This window comes from Amphiura filiformis, chromosome 5 (assembly GCF_039555335.1).
Source record: "Amphiura filiformis chromosome 5, Afil_fr2py, whole genome shotgun sequence".
NCBI classification, from domain to species: domain Eukaryota; kingdom Metazoa; phylum Echinodermata; class Ophiuroidea; order Amphilepidida; family Amphiuridae; genus Amphiura; species Amphiura filiformis.
In genome coordinates, this window is record NC_092632.1 from 3588079 (window position 1) to 3606912 (window position 18834).

Here is an 18834-nt window from a genome sequence, read left to right on the forward strand (position 1 = left end):
ATGAGAATGATCCTTTGTGTTATTTGAATTGATGTCACTATAATTGCTAGTCTCCAAGAAGACTTGGCATGAACAGATTATCAGATGGCGAATGGATTATAACATCGATTCATAATAGTCCCAAACAAAAATGTTTGGTAGACTCATAACCGGTGCGATCTTACCTTTCCGATGTTGATTAAGATACTTCTTGCATCGATCCCGAGATGCGGAAAAAACCAATAGTCATTTTGTCCCACATAAATGAATAAATAACAAAACCCCGATCCCCGAGTGGACTCACCCATTCGGTGACGTCACACACGATAATCACCCCTTATCCGACTTGGGCAGCCCCTACTCGGCCAAACTTGTAGGGGGTGGCCGGGGTCCGGGATAATCAACATCGGAAAGGTAAGAACGCACCCGTTATGAGGCTACCAAACAATTTTGTTTGGGACTAGACTCAGTACACCGGTCGATCTTACCGCTTCCGATGTTGATTAAGATACTTCTTGCATCAACATCTGAAAGATCGATCTAGCAAGTAACCGACGGATGGAGGTACAAGATTGGCCAGCATCTGATAAGGATCGGGAGAGTGGGTAGCATGGTAATCGCGAGGTCAAACTATTTCCCCCCTCACGGCCGGGAAACAGAAAGACTACGTGAACAGACAAAAACCTCTGAACTGAAAGTTCAGTGGTTAAGAATAGAAACACTGGTTCTTACCATGTTGGAATTCTGATTGTCCGAAACACCTGATACCCAACCACCATATTATCTCCATAGAGAATAGCCCTGGAGAACTTATCGCCTGGTCGTTGGTTTACGTTTTTGTAGTAAACCGTGGAAAAGGACGACGGGTTCTTCCAAGACACAGCCTGACAAATCTCTTCTATGGGGACCCCCTATGGTAGGCCCACGAAGATGAGATAGATCTGGTTGAGTGGGCCTTGGGGCGGCGTCTTTTGCCGCCCCGAGTCCACCAACACCTGGACCAGCCACCGTGCCAGAGTCTGTTTAGCGGCTGGACCGTGCGGTTCTGCGTGAGTGATAAATAAGCGGTCATGAGCCCCTCTTAAGGTTTGTGTTCGGCCAAGGTAGTGCTGTAGCGCCTCACCGGGCACCACAACCTGTCTTCGGCTATTGATGAACCCTGCCCAATACTGGGGAGGAAGAGGGGCGAGTGTCGGAATGTACTTCGCTCATTTTTGCAAGGAAATCCGGGCGAAGAAACAGCGTCGCCCGTTGTTAGTAAATAACGGAGGCTGACTTGAGACTGCGTGCAACTCTGAGCAGCGCCGTCCCGAAATAACGCCAGAAGAAAGGCCGCCTTAAGAGTGACGTATTTAAGGGTCGCTTTTGACAGGGGCTCAAAAGGGGACCCTTAATATACTCAAGACTGTGTTGAGGTCCCATGGAGGGACCACCTTCCTTTCTGGCGGGCGCACGTTGACCATACCGTCGAGAAGTAGACTTCGGGACCCGTCTGAATTGATAGTCGACCGTCTTGAATCTCGATGAATCGAGAGAATGGCTGACTTATAGTTGGCTATCGTTGCCTGCTGAAGTCCTGACCTGAACTTTTCTGTCAGAAAATCTGCCACTAGAGGCACAGAGGCTCTAGTGGGAGATGTATTTCTCTCATCGCACCATGCATAGTAGGGAGCCAAACGCTGACTATACGTACGGAGGGTAGACTCTCGTCTACCCCCGGCGATGAGAGAAGCAGCTTCTGATGAAAAGCCTCCCTCCGCCGCAAGACGTTCCCTGATAAGGGCCATGCAGCTAACTGCAGGTGCTCTAGTGGTAGACTTGGTACCTCTCCCGGGCATCCGGAGTAGATTTGGTAACTCGGGGAGTACTCGCGGCTGTGCCGCTAGTAGATCCACCATCGGTCGAAACCACAGGTGTTTCGGCCAGAACGGTGCTATCAGAATGACGTTGCAATCCTCCTCCCGATCTTGGTCACCACCCTTGCGAGTAGCGAGATCGGGGAAAGCGTAAGCAGTCATTCCTCCCCAGTCTCTGGGACAGAGCGTCCACGGCGAATGCCTGTGGGTCTGCGACCCTCGAGCAGTACACCGGCAGCTGATGATTGCGATGAGATGCGAACAAATCTATCGAGGGGTGGTACATCACCTCGAAGATCGTCTGGGCGACCTGCGGAGCAAGGGACCATTCTGTAGGTCCCGACACCTTTCCTCGTGACAGATCGTCCGCGAGGATGTTGGTGACTCCCGCTATGTGCATCGCTCTCAACGTAATCTGCCTGGCCTTGCACCACCCTATCAGGCGTAGTGCGTGCAGGCACAACCGTGGTGACCTTGTGCCCCCTTGTCTGTTGAGGTAGGCCACCACGGTTGTGTTGTCCGCTTGGACAACGATATGAGATCCACGATCACCTTCTCGAAATGCTGGAGAGTTCTCTCCACTGCCCAAAGTTCGAGAAGGTTGATATGGAACTCCGTCTCCGTGGCCGACCATAGGCCCGAGACTGAGTCCCGTGGATGTGGCCCCCCAGCCCAGTTTTGACGCGTCGGTCGTCACTACGTGGCCGCACCGCTGGTGCAGGAACCTGACACCTTGAGTCAAATTGGGCTGATGGGTCCACCACCAGAGTTCCTCTCGCGCGATCTCCGACATCGGAACCGCCAGGGATATTGGGTGACGACTGGGCCTGTAAAAGGCTAGAAGGTGTAGTTGTATAGGCCTCATGTGAAAGCGGCAGTACGGTACGAGGTCTACCATACTGGCCATAAGGCCCAAAACCTTCATCCATGCCACAGCGGGTGCCGCCTCTGACTCGGCCAAGAGTCGGGCACACCTCGCCATGTTCGTCACCCTCTCGGGTGAGGGCGCCGCGATCCCCTCCTTGAGGTTGATCTGGGCCCCTAAGAATAGTGGTGTCTGCGTCGGGACCAAATTGGATTTCTTGACGTTGATCAGAAATCCCAGGTGCCGCACCGTACGGGCTACTAACTCCACGAGACACTGTGTCTCCAGTGGGGTGCGTCCGTAAATGAACCAATCGTCCAGGTAGCAACACATGTTGACTCCCCTGCGCTTCAGGCGCTGCCACCGCCCTGACCAGGAGTGTAAACACTCTGGGGAGGTGGACAAGCCGAATGGCAGGCATCGAAACTGGTAAGTTTGACCCTGTACCTTGAAGCGTAGAAACCTCTGATCTTGAGGTGCGATCGAACATGCAGATATCGTCCGAGAGATCTAGCGATGCCGCCCACATACCCTTGATGGGGCAGGCTAGCACCGAAGCGAGTCTCCATTCTGAACCTCTTGGGCCTGATGAACTGCTCAACGGCTTGAGGTTCAGAATGGGCCTCAGTCGCCGGTCTTCTTTGGAGCCAGAAAAAGCGTGCTCCAAAAACCCTTGGTGAAAGGGGGGTAGACCGGACAATCGCTGCTTCGTGAGAAGCTGAGTGACCTCTGACAGTAGTGCCCGACGCTGGGGGCCGCCTGGCGGCACTACCGTGGACCTCTGAATTGTGCAGGCGCCGCGAGGGTGGCTGGTAAATTCCAGCCTGTAACCCCACTGACCACTGACAATACCCAGGCGCCCGTGAGATGGCATGCCATCTCTGGGCGTAATGCACAGCGGCCGCCCACAGGGGAATCCCCTGTGGAAGTCCAAGGCCTGCCGGCATGGACTGTCGACCGCCGTGCCCTCCGGACCGAGCTGGTTTGCCACCCTTAGAAGAACGGCTCTTCTTAGGGGGCTTGCCATACGGTCCAGCACTACTCTTGCGCTTCCCAGTCTTTTTGGGAGGTGCTGGAGTAGCCTCGGCTCGGTGTAGTCTGTGGTGCGCGTCCTGCTGAAGCCGGAGCTGGCGCTGAAGAACGCTTAGAAGACTTCTTCTTCTTGTGCTTCTTCTTCGCTTTACTGCCCTTCCCTTGGTCAGGGCAGCCTCCGACTTCTTCAGAGTGCTCTCATTGGTGGCCTTCTTTGCCCGGTCCTCAACCGTAGCGCAAAAGGCCTGTCCAAAGAGTAGCCCCTGTCCCACCGAGTCTGACTTCTTCATTGCATCAGCAAAGTCGGAGCCGTAAGTTGACTGGAGGGACAGACAGGCATTCTCCCGGCGGCGAGATGACATCCTATGGGCTAGGCCCATAGAACTCTCGTTGAGGTTAGCTGTTAGCACCGCTAACAGATTAACCTCGCGGAAGAGTTCCGACGCGTTGCCCGTGGTCGTTCGCTACCTTCCTACCGAGGTGCTCGGCAAGCGTGGTAGCGACGCTAGAGACTCTGATAAGCGAGCGTGCTCGCTTATCGATGAGCTTTAGCTCCTCCTCCCACTGGGGGGAGAACGACCCGTGCGCGCTTGGCGCTAGCGGCAGGCGCTGCAACGCCTGGATCCATGTCAGGGACCCTGAGGTAGGTTTCAGTAGTCCTCCTGCGAAACACGCAGTGGAAGCGCAAGCACGCGGCGTCAAGCTCCAGCGAGCCTGACAGCCCCACTGAAACCTACCCTTGAGGTCCGCCGGGAATGCAAGTGCGGGCGACCCTTGTGTGGACGCGCTAGCTGGGCATCCTACTGAAAAGATGCCCTGGTCATCCTGAACGGACTCCTCCTGAGAGAAAGCCAGGCCCAAACCTTGGGCCACACGGCTCATCACCTCAGCGGTGTCCGCAGGGCAGACCATTGCTAGCGAGTTCCTCACGGGAAGCGGGGAAGGATACCTGAAGCTAGCTGCACAGTCTCAACAGACTGTGAGTCGCTACTGGTTTCATCTTCCGACTCCTTTCCCTCGCCTTCAGACTCTGACTCACTCTCTGATGAGGAAGAGGTCTGACGACGGGCATCTGAAGGTGGACCGGGAGGCGTCGCCACCGTGTGGCTAGCCAACTGAACACCAGCAGAAGAGGGAGTACTCCCGCTAGACCCCGAGACGCTAGCTATAGCACCCCGGGATCCGCACGCTCGCGCTGCTGTCGCCCTAGCCATAGCAGTGTGCGGCCTACCCTGAGCTGTATCAGGGTTAGCCACTCGCCGCCCGGGTTGGGTAACAACTGGTGGTACTGCTTGCCCAACGCTAGGCGGCACGTGCCACGGTGGAAGACCGTGGAAGAAACCACCCTGCGGCGGATACCACGGGCATACCCTGTTGGTAGCTGACCCTGAAAGGATCCGCCACCAGGGAACCCCCCTGGAACGCCAGCACCAGTCCCGCCGCCCCCCCCCCCTGTTGCCACAGAGACTGTGGTAACCAGGACGAGTACTGCGGTACCTGCGTGGTTGTAGCGTGCAGGTGCCCGGTAGGGCTCCGGCCGCGCACCACTGTACCCATGCCTCACAGCGCTGCCCCCGCTAGAGGATCAAGCCGCAGTGTATGGGTACCCCGCCATACTGGCTGTCCCTTGGCTAAAAGGAGCTTGCCTAGTATCACGGGTAGCTGAGCGTATACCCTCGATCAGTCACCTCGCTACCTGAATAGGTAGTATCAATCAATGGAGCCATGCTCCGCTGAATAGATAGTGATCGATCATAAGAGGGTAATTGACCCATTGACTGTAATGGATCACCCACGCTCTGCTGGCTCTCGAGGACATAAGTGGGTTGTTGATCAGCCAGGCTGTTCAAACTACCTACCCTAACCTCTTGAGCCTCGCCCAAGGTCGCTGTGTGTGGCGGACCACTCACGGCAGCTATGGGCGCGTGCATAGTGGCTACCACTGAAGTCAAGCCGTAGCTTCGCCTCGGTAGCTGCCACTGTTTGCACTTGGGTCGCTGTCCCGTGAGAGACTGCGAGCCCAACCCCGGTATAGCCGCTAGCCAGTCCCGGAGGACAGCCGGCAGCCATTCCAAGGCCCAGGGAATCACTCGGCGGTCCCACCATGGAACGCTGCCGTGTGACAGCCCCAGTTGGTTCTGCTAAGACTACACCTGAAGCGTTAGCCCCGGTATCGTCTCTGCTAAACCCATGCACGTGTTCATTCGACTCTTCCGGGGAACGAAAAGCGTGGTGCGTGCCGTGGATCAAACCAGGCAAGCCCGGGTTCCACTGGCACGCTGCGTGCTACAGACCGCCGAGGCAAGTCCGCTGCACGCTGTATGCTAGGATTCAACCCAGGCAAGCCCGGGTACCCTTGGCATACTGTCCGTCGCCGGCTACTTCAGGGTGCTAGACCCGCTTCGTTCGCCAGCAATAGACGGGTGTCCACCTGCAAGAAGCTCGCTAGAGATCTCACTGGTAGACTGGTACTCGCCTGTTAGGGCAAGTACCGCCCTGCTGCCTGCTACTAGCTTAGACGTAAAGTCAGTGCTTTCGCTGGCTGCTAGGCCTTCGGGCTCGCTAGCAGTCCCCGGAGGGTCCGCCTGCTTGCCCGGGACCGGAGCCCCAGAGGTTACCTTAGCGTGGCCCTTGCCTGCCTCGCTAGTACCTACCATATCAATCTTACCTGTAGGCCTCTGTTTCTTAGTCTTCGCCTTCTGTCTGTGTCAAGACCTAAACGAGCGCTACTTTCTAAATCCTCGAAGTGGATGTCCGATAAGCCTATGCAAAAGGAAGCACACTTATTTGATTTAGAGCAATCCCTGTGGGAGTAGCAGAGTGGATGCGGTCCCACTCTGGTACAAGGGAAGGGCATGATTGACAAGGCCTAGACATTGTGGTAATCGGGGAGCGTACAGCCCTACCCCCCCGAACACAAGCTCAAGCCCAATAAACAGACCCACACGCACAGTGGCTGACGCTGATGTAGTGGTATGATATAAAAATATATATATACAAAGGGATGAAAAACTGAAAACCTTTTGGGGAAGATTTGTCAGGCTGGTCCTTCGAAACCCACCGAACTCTTAGCAGTAACTCGGCGCCATCAGACGCTGCATACTGAAAGATATAACGATAGAGCACACCATAAACATAGCGATAATCACTCACCATACATGTATACACAGTACTGTACAAACATCTATTGTAACTTACTAGTCTGTTATAGTTGTTTTACGTGAGAACAAAAATAAAATGGCGTCCTAAGGGCGGCCATTTTGAAAACGTGTGTCCCGTATATGAACGGAAACACACATACAAGCTAAATTTTTGGATCGTTTTTGTCACTTTTCTAGCGAAAAATGTCGTCAAAACTATCTCCCTAGCGACTATACTGGTTGGTTTTTACCTCAGTGTAACAAACAAACTGTATATCTCAGGCCCTTTGGTTCGTAATGATACTTAGCGTTGGTAAAGAAAAATCCACACGCCTATCTCATCTAGAAACCAAGGAGGATAAGGGTGATTATCGTAGGTGACGTCACCGAATGGGTGAGTCCACTGGGATCGGGGTTTTTGTTATTTATTCATTTATGTGGGACAAAATGACTATTGGTTTTTCCGCATCTCGCGATCGCTGCAAGACGTATCTTAATCAACATCGGAAACGGTAAGATCGACCGGTGTACTGAGTCTGTAGAAACTGATGGATGGCAATAAGATCACAATACACAAGAATCACACTGACAATCACTGCATTGGAAAAAATATGCTAATGCTGAGGATTCCATCCAACACAGGACACTGTTGATGATGATGATGATGATGATGATGATGATGATGATGATGATGATGATAATGATGATAATGATGATGATGATGATGATGATGATGATGATGATGATGATGATGATGATGATACATACATAACATCAATATCACAATAAAGAAATCAACAAAGCAAAGCAATCATGCATATACATTGTACTTACTATAGTTGTACATGTTGATGGCTATTGATCAATATAATGTGAAGACATACAAGAATTATATTAATAGACATCCATGATGAAAACATACTTTTAAAGACTTATTTAATCAATGAAATTAAGTAATGGAATAAGTCTTTTACAACCAAATTTTGAAATTACAAACAGAAAATATGCTGAGCTACATTGGGCTACATGTATAAATTTATCAATCAGCTAGAACTTGACACTAATGTGAAAAGAGGGCGCAAGAACGAAATACAGGACTGGTTTAAACTAGGACTTGATGATGCAAGTTTGCACAGTATCTAAAAAGCCATGGATCCCTTAATTCCCCTGAATTGTCTCTTAAACTTGAAACTGAAAATTGGAAAATATTTTATCATTTAACTCTCTGAAAATACACAACTAAATTACTCACAAGTGTGATTCAGAGGTCTACAGAAATAGAAGCTAACAAAGCAAGCTATAATGTCTTCCTTACAACTCTTGTAAACACCAAGTTTCACCTGATAATTTCTCCAACTCTAGCCCTCAGACAATATAACAATCAGACAACACTGGGTCATCCACCCAACTGAAGAATAAAGGTTGGGATTGCAACAGTAGTGATTCCATCTATTAAAAAAACTTAGATATTATACTTTAAAGAAATTGAGATTTCTTACACAACTTCAATGCAAAAATGTCACCATAGAGTGACCTGGAATTTATTTCAACTAGTGTTTGCCTTTACCACAAAGATCACAACCTCAGAACATTATATTTGATTACTTACATTGGTTTTCTTTCTGGCACTCTATCCAGACTGTTAGTGCTTCCCATATACCTAGGTGGTGCACCTCCTTCAGGTATATTCCCATATCTAGGTGGGGCTTGATTGGAATAGGAGCCTGTAGAATGGCGGGGTGGGGCAGAAGTACGTGTAGTAGGTTCTGATGATGCTGGCATTGGTAATGGGGCAGCATCTGGAGGTGCGTCTCCTAATTTGCGCCATACAACCTGTAGGAGTGAACATCAAACAAGCATGATCAATAATCAATCAGTTAACATCAAATTCACAGATTACAAAATTACACTTTATTTAATATGAACACACAGAACCATAACCAGGGCAGCACCTCAGATACCCTTGACTATTGCTATTTGAATAACATCAGAAATAATATTTTCATACATACATGTATAAAAATTACAATTCAGATGTAATTCTTTAGTGAACATAACATTTATTATCTTCGGACTTGTTCATAAACTTTGCTGAAAGAATTTAATTTGATAATCTTAATGAAAAGTAGGCTAGTTTCTTCCTTGTTTTTTAACAGTGCAGTCATGCCGCACATGAAGTATGCGCGCAAGTCTTCGGATATCATACGAATCATGTTACGCATATGTGCGCATGGAAGGACTACACAGGAAATACAGGAAATATTACCTATCTGTATATTAATGAGGATATGCAGGTAATACAGATTTGTGTTTGACCAATGAGATTACAGAGTTCATTTATTCATTTCTTGGTCATGACCTACATGACAATTTCTGTTTGGTTAGGATTAATTAAATTGAATGAATGTAAATATTTACAAGTGAGTATCTTACATTGCACATCTCTCTGACTATAGCTTTTTCATTATCATTGAGATTCTCATTCTGTCCAGTAGTGGTACCCTCTGGTTGCTGTGACTTGTCCAGCTCATCATGTACCTGTAAAACCTAACGCAAACAATAATGCATCAAATCATTAGGAATATCCAATATGCAGTCTAGTAAAAGAACACTTTTTTTTCTATAATAAATCTAAACTATTTTGTGCAGAGCAATGATATCAAATTCCACTTAATTTTGTAAAAATTATCCATCCATACCTCAATGAGGCTCAATGCTTATGTCTCTCTGGAAAATGAGTGTACCAAATGAAGGATTTGCTCCCCAAATTGGCCAAAATGTGCCTCTGTAGTCTGAAAAGTCTGAAAAGCTCTGAAATTTGTAAAGCTCCTATACATTTATGCAGAGGTAATGCAAAAAAAAAGAGTTAAAAATCAAGATCAAAAAGTCTGAATTCAGATTTTAATCTGAACTCTCATTCCCCTGGTTATACAGCATTGCAAATTTTTGTGCACCAAATAATTTTCACTGGGCCAAAATTGTGACATACAGCCTCTGAGTAAACATTGGTAAGATTAGGTCACAATTTAATAATAACTGCTTTCCACAATAAAGGTTAATTTTTCTACATCCATATGTATTACATCTGAAATTTTATTTGCTCCAACAATATACTATACATTTGGTTTTGTGATCATAAATAAGATTACATAATTGCATTAGAGTGAGCTACCAGAATAGGAGTTGTTAACCCAATATTTGTGTAACAGACACAGCATATTTACACAAGAGTGGCATCTTTATCCACTCACTAAACCTTGTTTGAGTGTTTGCAGGACATCTTGGAAAGATATTATGGTACCAGTATAAAAACCAAATCACTACCTGCTGTTAGAGTGAAATCACAATGAAATGTGAGATTGCTATGCACCTGTACTTTCTCAAATAAATGCACGTCAAGTCGTCCATATATATGTATTGGCATCAAGGATGCAGAATATTGTGATATTCAGCATCAATATGAATCATGATACATATAAATGATATATGTAGTACCAATGATACTCATAAACCAGGCCATATAAATCTAATAGTGTTACATTGAATGTTGTTTCATTATAGAAAATCTACTTAATTGTTTTTGGACAGCTGTCTTTAAAAAAAATCGCTGACGGCAAGAAAATAAAATTGTTCTGAAACTGTCTGATAACAAATAAATATATTTTTAGCATGACTTTGGAAATATAATAAATTTTAGTATTAGGCACAAAATTATCTCAAATCTTTCAAGGGCTCAACATCCAATGGCAATGCATTATTGTTTTTCTTTTTCCTTATTTTTCCCTGAATCAAACGTCATTCACACACACATTTGAACCACTTTAATTTAAATGTTACATGTCATACATTTTATAGAAATTACAACATTAATTCTATCTATAATATATCAATTTTCTCCAAAACTAACAAGTAGAATACAGATGAAAAGTGAAGGAAATCTTAATATGTTTTGGGTTTGGTTAAATTATACTCCATGTTAAAATGATGACTGCTTATTAGAAGAGAAAAATAAGGAATGATGTGCTTTTGATGTATGCTTTTTTTGTACAAATATCATGTGGCTTTGAATTTGACAGAAATATTAAATAAAGGAATGACAGTGTGAACCAAACAAAAATAGATCCAAATGAAAAAGAAACCGCAATGTAAATCAAAAATACTGACACTTTTCACAATTATCAGCAAAAGAGGAATTATCAGGCTTTTCTTATTGTTATCTTTGTTTTTTATTAGAGACAATCCATTTGTAATGGTGATGATCCATAGAAAGCTTTCTATTGATTTCAAACATTTCTCCCATGTGATACATTGCACCTTGCAGGAGGACATACATTTATTGTTTCTTCCCTGATCGAAGCTAGTACAAGAAGTGAGTAAATGGTCAAGAATGTCTGCTGTCTAGGCGGCCAAGCATAAGTGCCCTTGATGAAGGTATTTTGAATATTCGCCAAGCTGTGTACTGTTAATAATTTTCAAAAGGTAACTGATAAAAGTCCTTGTCTTGGACATGAAATAATGACAATTCAATTGGAATGAACATCTTAAAATGAGCTTTGGTCAAAAATATTTCAGTAGCTTTTTCTTGACATCAGTATTCACTTTGTGGCTGTACATTGCAATTTTGGCACTGCAAAAATGACATTTGCCCAATGAAAATTTCCTGATATCAATGAAATTTCTATGTGTATTTTTGCCAAAATTTGACAATTTATGAGAAACACAAGTTACTTGATACACTAAAATTGTTGAGAAAATAATATTGCTTGTTTACTTCAAAGTTAATGTATAAATCTGTTTTCATAATTATTCTTTTTAACACTCAGAAAATATAAAGCAAAAGCAGTACTGCCAACATGGAGGGGGGATCCTGATAGGGACTCTGAGTAAAGCAACAACCATTATTTTTTTCCTTCAGGAAAAATCATTTACACTGTAAATCAAAATTGCCTTACTTTGAGTGCATGCATAACAGCCTCAGGTTTGCTGCCAGTTGACGATGTAGGCGATGAAGTAGAAGATTCACCAGGGCCGTTTTCAACTGGGGTGGATGTGAATTGTCTACCAGTGGGAGGTGGAGCCTGTGTCAAAAACAAAGAATACTAGAGTCAATAGATTCTGAGTACAAGCCGCCGGCAGTAAATATAACATTAATGGGTCAATTTTGACCAATTTCAAAATTTGACCTTCGACCCTAAACTTTGACCGTCACCATTGACTTTTTGTTTTGTCTCACTAAGGTCTATCATATGCAGCATTCAGATTTGCCATACCTCGCTGTTTGAAATTTTACACATTTTGACCTCTTGACCCCAAGTACAAAGAGGTCACCATTGACTTTTTGTTTTGTCTCACTAAGGTCTATCATATGCAGCACTCAGATTTGCCATACCTCGTTGTTTCAAATTTTACACATTTTGACCTTTTGACCCCAAAGTAAGCATTGTACAAAGAGGTCACCATTGACTCTTTGTTTTGTCTCACTAAGGTCTATCATATGCAGCACTCAGATTTGCCATACCTCGTTGTTTCAAGTTATACACATTTTGACCTTTTGACCCCAAAGTAAACATTGTACAAAGATGTCACCATTGACTTTTTATTTTGTCTCACTAAGGTCTATCATATACAGCACTCAGATTTGCTATACCTCGTTGTTTGAAATTTTACACATTTTGACCTTTTGACCCCAAAGTAAACATTGTACAAGGAGGTCACCATTGACTTTTGTTTTGTCTCACTAAGGTCTATCATATGCAGCACTATAACTTGACATATCTTGTTGTTCAAATTTAGTTTGTATTGCATACGGGGTCAAAGGTCAAGCAATGGTCAAGCTGTGAACACCCTGAATACCCATGCCACTAGTGACCAACATGTATTAATTAGAGCTTCGCCGCATTTTGTTTGTAGAAGAAGAGGCAGATTGCCAGAAAGAAAGAAAGAAAGAACTAGTGGCAAATGGTGGTCATAGACCACAAACCTAGCTGGGGCATCTTGGTGTTTTGGAGGTATCTGACCCCTGCAGAATGTTCCAAAAATGTTCCCCTGATCATGAGGTTTGTTGTCACCGAGTGTGAGCCCCATACGAGTTACAGATGTTCAGATAATACAATTCTAAGATTCACTCCAGATGACCTTTGACCTGACACATGCATGATGTTCCTTAATGTTCCTTGAGGTTTGTTGTCACCAAGTTTGAGTCCCGTACTACTTACAGATGTCCAGAAAATGAAATTCTAAGATTTGACCCCAGATAACCTTTGACCTGCCCCTGTACAGTGTTCCAAAGTGTTTCCCTGATCATTATGTTTGTTGTCGCGGTGTTTGATCCCCATATCCCTTACAGATGTCCAGAAAATGCATTTGGAAAATTTGACCTCTGCATGACCTTTGACCTGACCCCTGCAAAATGTTCCCCTGTTCATGAGAATTGTTATCACTGAGTTTGAGCCCCATATCCCTTACAGATATTCAGAAAATGAAATTATAAGATTTGACCCCAGATAACCTTTGACCTGACCCCAGGAAAGTGTTCCAAAATGTTCCCCTGATCATTAAGTTTGCTGTCACCAAGTTTGAGTCCCATATCCCTTACAGATGTCCAGGAAATGCATTTCTAAAATTTGACCTCTGCATGACCTTTGACCTGACCCCTGCAAAATGTTCCCCTGGTTATGAGATTTGTTGTCACCGAGTTTGAGCCCCATACCCCTTATAGATGTCCAGATAATGCAATTGTAAGATTGTACCCCCTTAATGACCTTTGACCCCAATTCTGTGTACAGGTTATAGGTGTGTGGTATAGCCGATCCATATGTGCAAATGACATCATTGTACTATATAATATGTGGCAGAAGAAACATTTTGAAGGTATATGGTTAAATACCAAAAATGCCCCCTTTAATCTCCTTTGACCCCAATTCTGTTTAGACCCTATGGGCACTGGATATAGCCGATACTTATGTGTAAGTTACGTAATTGTAGGATGTAATATGTAGGAGGAGAAGCATTTTGAAGTTATTGACAGAAAGAAAGAAGAAAGAAAGAAAGAACGGATAGAAAAACAGGACCTAGCTCGGGGGGTTGAAAACCCCCCAGCTAGGTAATTAGCGTAAAACAGAACAAGCCGACTTTGTCGTCGGCTTGTAAAAACAGGTTCATGCTGAGGTGAATAGTCTAGCCAGTTGACTTGATTTGGATTTGACATCAGAACTATCCTGTCAATTCTGTTTTGGCAACAAATGGAGTTCTTTTATTTTGAATATATGTCTGATTTTTCATCAAGGTACAGGACCCACACATGACAATACACATAAAGCGATGATGCTACAGGGACATGGGAGAATATCATTTAGTAAATGAATCATGATACATGTGTAGTACCACCCAATAATACTCCTACTCATAAACCAGGCCATATAATAAATCTAATATTGTTACATTGAATGACATTGTTTCATTCTAGAAAATCTACTAATTGCTATTTGGAAAGCTGTCATGTCATGTGGACTAAAATTTGCACATTTTTCAAAAACTTTAGAATTTGCATTATCTGTTAAAACCTTTGCCACCCCCTGCTAAAAATAGAATGACACCTTCACTGATTTAGGTCTATGCATGTACAAACTGATCTTTTCAGTAAATATATTTTTCCTCATGTAATACTTCTCTCCCATTAATATTACTGTTATATTTAATGTTCACTTACATTTTGTGATGACCAACCAGCTGATGAAACATGGTTAGGTACATTTACAGGACTGTCTTTATTTGCTTGCCCACTTGAGCTCCATGCTTGCTGGGGCTGAAACATAAACATAAATGTGATAAATTAAAAAGATAAATCAAACTACTCACAATTGTATTGATAGCAATGAAATGTTACTGATTATTTTGCACAACAAAGAAACATCTTTTATTATAATGCTCAAGGACAAATATACACATAGTATACAACTCCATAGAGCAAAGTACACCAAGGATAAAGAATACCAAATTTACCAGACATGGTTGAGAATTGGTAAAAAATAAATTTGTTAAGGCTAAAGTTTCTGAGTTTTCAATTCCTTCCTGCCAATACATTGTAATTCCAATCATCATGATCATGGGAAGTTCAATTTTCTTTTCTACACAGATTACATCCAGGAGGACTGCTTCCTTTCTATGGGTTTTGAGTTTCAGTACATTTACTTCCACATCTTACCATTACACATAACGGTAATTTCAATCATGAGTGGGAATGTTTTTTCTATTCTACACACGATCATAAGGCACAACCTGGAGAATTGCCCTTAGCCACAACATCCAGGTTGTGACATGTATTATTTAGTATTATTTTATCACAAATGAGCACATTTTTCCACTGCCTACCTTTGCCCAAGTTCGTTTCTCCTGCTCCAAGCTATGTATTCTATCTTCTAATCGCTGAATATATGCCTTTGTATGATCTGTAAAACAAATGAGATATGGTGCAAGTTGATTATCCATGGTACATCAACTGACAAAATTAAGGTATACAAATCTGTAGGGAAGTCGTGGGGAAATCTAGAAAGGGTACTATAATACTACTAATAATAATATTATACTAATTGGGATAGTTTAAATCTTTGGATCCCATCACTTATATATGGGTAAAAAATGCAATAAATAATAGTTGTGATGACAAGATTTTTTTTTAAATCTGAGGAAGGATCCTGAGATTTAATTAAGCTTTGCCAATACACAGTGCACACAGTGACACATTCACGATCAAGGTGCTCAAATGAAATAGTGAATTGCTTTTATTTCATCTAGATTTATTAAAAAACTAGTTCACCCGTTGCTGTGAGAGTAACTGATGGCAATGCTATTTGACCCCTGATGACTTTTTGACACGTTCTCCTCATATCGAGGATTCTTTCTACCACTTCCCAGTTGGGCATACTGACCCCATATGACCTTTGCCCTCGAATGACCTCGGTTTGATTTTGTTCATGCTCCCGTGATATGGAGAATTACTTTCACCAAGTTTTACCCAAATCAGGCGAAGTTTAAAATGCAGCCCCTGGATGACCTTTGACCTCGGATGACCTCGATTATATTTTTACGTGTTCCCCTCATATCAAGGATTCCACCCACCAAGTTTGAGCCCGATCGGACAAAGTTTGAAATTTGAACCTCCGTAATGACCTTTGACCTCGGTTGACCTCTGATTTTATTTCGCATGATATATTCCCCTGGTATCAAGGATTCCACCCACCAAGTTTGAGCCAGATCGGACCAAGTTTGAAATTTGAACCCTCCGTAATGACCTTTAAACTCGGTTGACCTCGCATTTTATTTCGCGCATATATTCCCCTGGTATCAAGGATTCCACCCATCAAGTTTGAGCCCGATTGGACAAAGTTTGAAATTTGAACCCTCCATAATGACCTTTGACCTCGGGTGACCTCGGATTTTATTTCGCAGCATACATTCCCTCGTATCAAGGATTCCACTCACCAAGTTTGAGCCCGATCGGACAAAGTTTGAAATATTGACCTTTGACCTTGACCTTTGATGACCTCGAAAACCATGCGGTCAACATGCTTTTTCCGATACCTATCCATATCCGAAATATCGGATCGATGCATCTTAGCGCGGCGAAACGCATAGCCGGACAGACAGACACACAGACACACACACTTCGCTGGTTATTTTAGTATAGTAGATATAATTTAAATTTAAAAAAATACACATGTAGGCCCTTCAGAAATCTTACAATATTGCTTTAATCACTGTGGACCACTGATGAAGCTATCTATATGTTGAAATTTGCCCCTGCTTCATATTTTCTTGTATGCCCAATATAAGTGCCCTAAAAATTTGACAATCCATATGAACCTAATAAATACCAATACATTCAAAGGGCACATTCTTAATATCATTATCAGTTGATCACAATCCAAAACAAAAAAGTTTATTTGGATATTAAAACTGGGCATTTCACTCAGGGATGCAGTTTACAGAATGTGGTAAATATGACAATTCAAGTTAAATCACAGAGGTTTTCAGTTCATTTTATTACATGTAACTTGAGATTTTTGGCCCAGTTAGCTACATGTACCATGGTTCCATACTACATTATGATCTCTGTTTGTAGACACAGATAGCAATGGGTGAATTGTGATCATAACTTTTGTGCTCAATTCATTTTATTGCAAAAAGGTGACAGTGTAGACAGTGCATGAAATGAGCCCATTGTATATCTACTGAACTGTGTCATCAGTGTCACTTGGCAGACAGCTCTAGCAGGTCACTTACTGTGACAACCATGAGAAAATGTCTGCTCAGTCAATGTGAAATTTTAGAGAAAATTCTTGCATGCAAATAATATTGCATAAACATTGACTTGGTCTTCTATTACACTTTGATACAAAATGTAACAATAATACCGAAATGGGTTCACCTTGCCCTTGATATTGATTTTAGTCATTGTAACTACAAAACTTTATACTTTAGGTAGTCCCATTTATCCAGCCAGAAGTAAACATAGTTGTGAACTAAAAATAGTCAGTGGAGCTGAAAATATTTAGAAATGACTACCATACCAAGAAATGTGTGGATTTTTAACATACATTTTGTACATGCACCAAATATTATGTGGTATCCAGATTACATATCAGTTTGATCAAATATTTATTTGTGCCCTACAGATACATTGTCAGTCATGGTGTGTCATCTTAGTAATCTTACCAATGTCAACAATACTTGTCAGATGGGTCCAAATTGCAAGAAGAAATTTATGTTTTGAAGGCCTTATGCGTATTTCAGTGCGTACAATAATAAAAATTCCTTTTAAGGAAATGGGCGTACCAAAGAAAGTGCGCATGATGTAGGGTATATTGTAAATGTTTGACATAAGTATTGGAATTAATAGTAGGAATGAGTGAACTGGGATAAACAAGCAAGCACGTGTAGAACTTTACGATTTGAAAAGGTTAAGTGTGAAAAAACACATTCTTTTTACAACTTTTTTAATTAAGGTTTACTGTATTGGTCTCATCACAAGCTTTAATTTTACACCAAATTTAACTACATAGGCTGCATATTAACTGAGAAAATTAAAAACACACCCCTGTTTCTAAGGCACACAAGGACCTCATTTTGGGGATACAAACTAATAAAGATACCTTGAATCACAGTAGACCTATCTCGCCAACACCCGACAACATGCTATGCAATTGTGATTTGTATTGAACCCCTTCAACATGAAGTTGTAAATGGCCATTTCTTAAAAACGACATGGCCTATGAGGCCAAATTTTTGTATGGGTTCATTGTGGCCACAAAAGATTATTCTGATGGAATTTCATCAAAATTTGAGAGGGTCACCTGGGAACTTTTCAGCAAATTGGTTGATTTGACATGGACTGACCCAAAAATCAAAATCATTTGATATCAGAAGGACATTCTTCGTATTCAGAATGCAATTCGATATGTCTATCTTTATTTGTTCTAATGTCCCACAATAAATTCTGTCCAAACGTTCAATACCCCATCCCTTAAAGTTTTGTGTTAACTGTTTATGAGCTTTCTGTGTTACTTTTTAATATTTGAGTGACTGTACAAATGTAAGTGAGTTTTTGCAGTTTTTGCCACCCTTGCCGGCAAAAACAGGTTTTTGTCGGCAAAATCCCAACCTCCCAGCTCCCGGTTCCTAAGCCTATGCTGCATATCGCATTGCATAACTGCCACACACTTTTGTGAATTTACGCTGACTCTTTAAAATTCTTGCCTATAAGTATTACAATGTACGAGCTGATCATAGCAGGGGTGACTACATATACACCGGGTGACTACACACTGCATCCATGGGAAAACATGCATTTTAAAGCATATTTTTGAGAACAGTTAGAAATCAAATGACTTATTTGTCATTCATTTTGTCATAAAGGCCTGCATGTTGTACAAAGGGATTTTACCACCACCCCAGTATACAAACC

The 18834-nt window shown here is 43.1% G+C and overlaps 1 protein-coding gene across 2 annotated transcripts in view; it reads right to left on the reverse strand.

Moving 5' to 3' along the window:
* Positions 1-18834, reverse strand: part of LOC140152494 (coiled-coil domain-containing protein 85C-like) — a 42031-nt gene that overhangs the window by 10813 nt on the left and 12384 nt on the right. Inside the window, exons 3-8 of one of the 2 annotated variants that reach the window (XM_072174827.1) lie at positions 15243-15319; positions 14581-14676; positions 11825-11950; positions 9306-9419; positions 8482-8705; positions 7707-7727 (exon numbers count right to left, since the gene is read on the reverse strand). In XM_072174827.1, the coding sequence (XP_072030928.1) occupies positions 7707-7727; positions 8482-8705; positions 9306-9419; positions 11825-11950; positions 14581-14676; positions 15243-15319 (658 nt within the window). The remainder of the gene's footprint in view (positions 1-7706; positions 7728-8481; positions 8706-9305; positions 9420-11824; positions 11951-14580; positions 14677-15242; positions 15320-18834) is intronic. The other variant, XM_072174826.1, reaches the window with a different exon arrangement.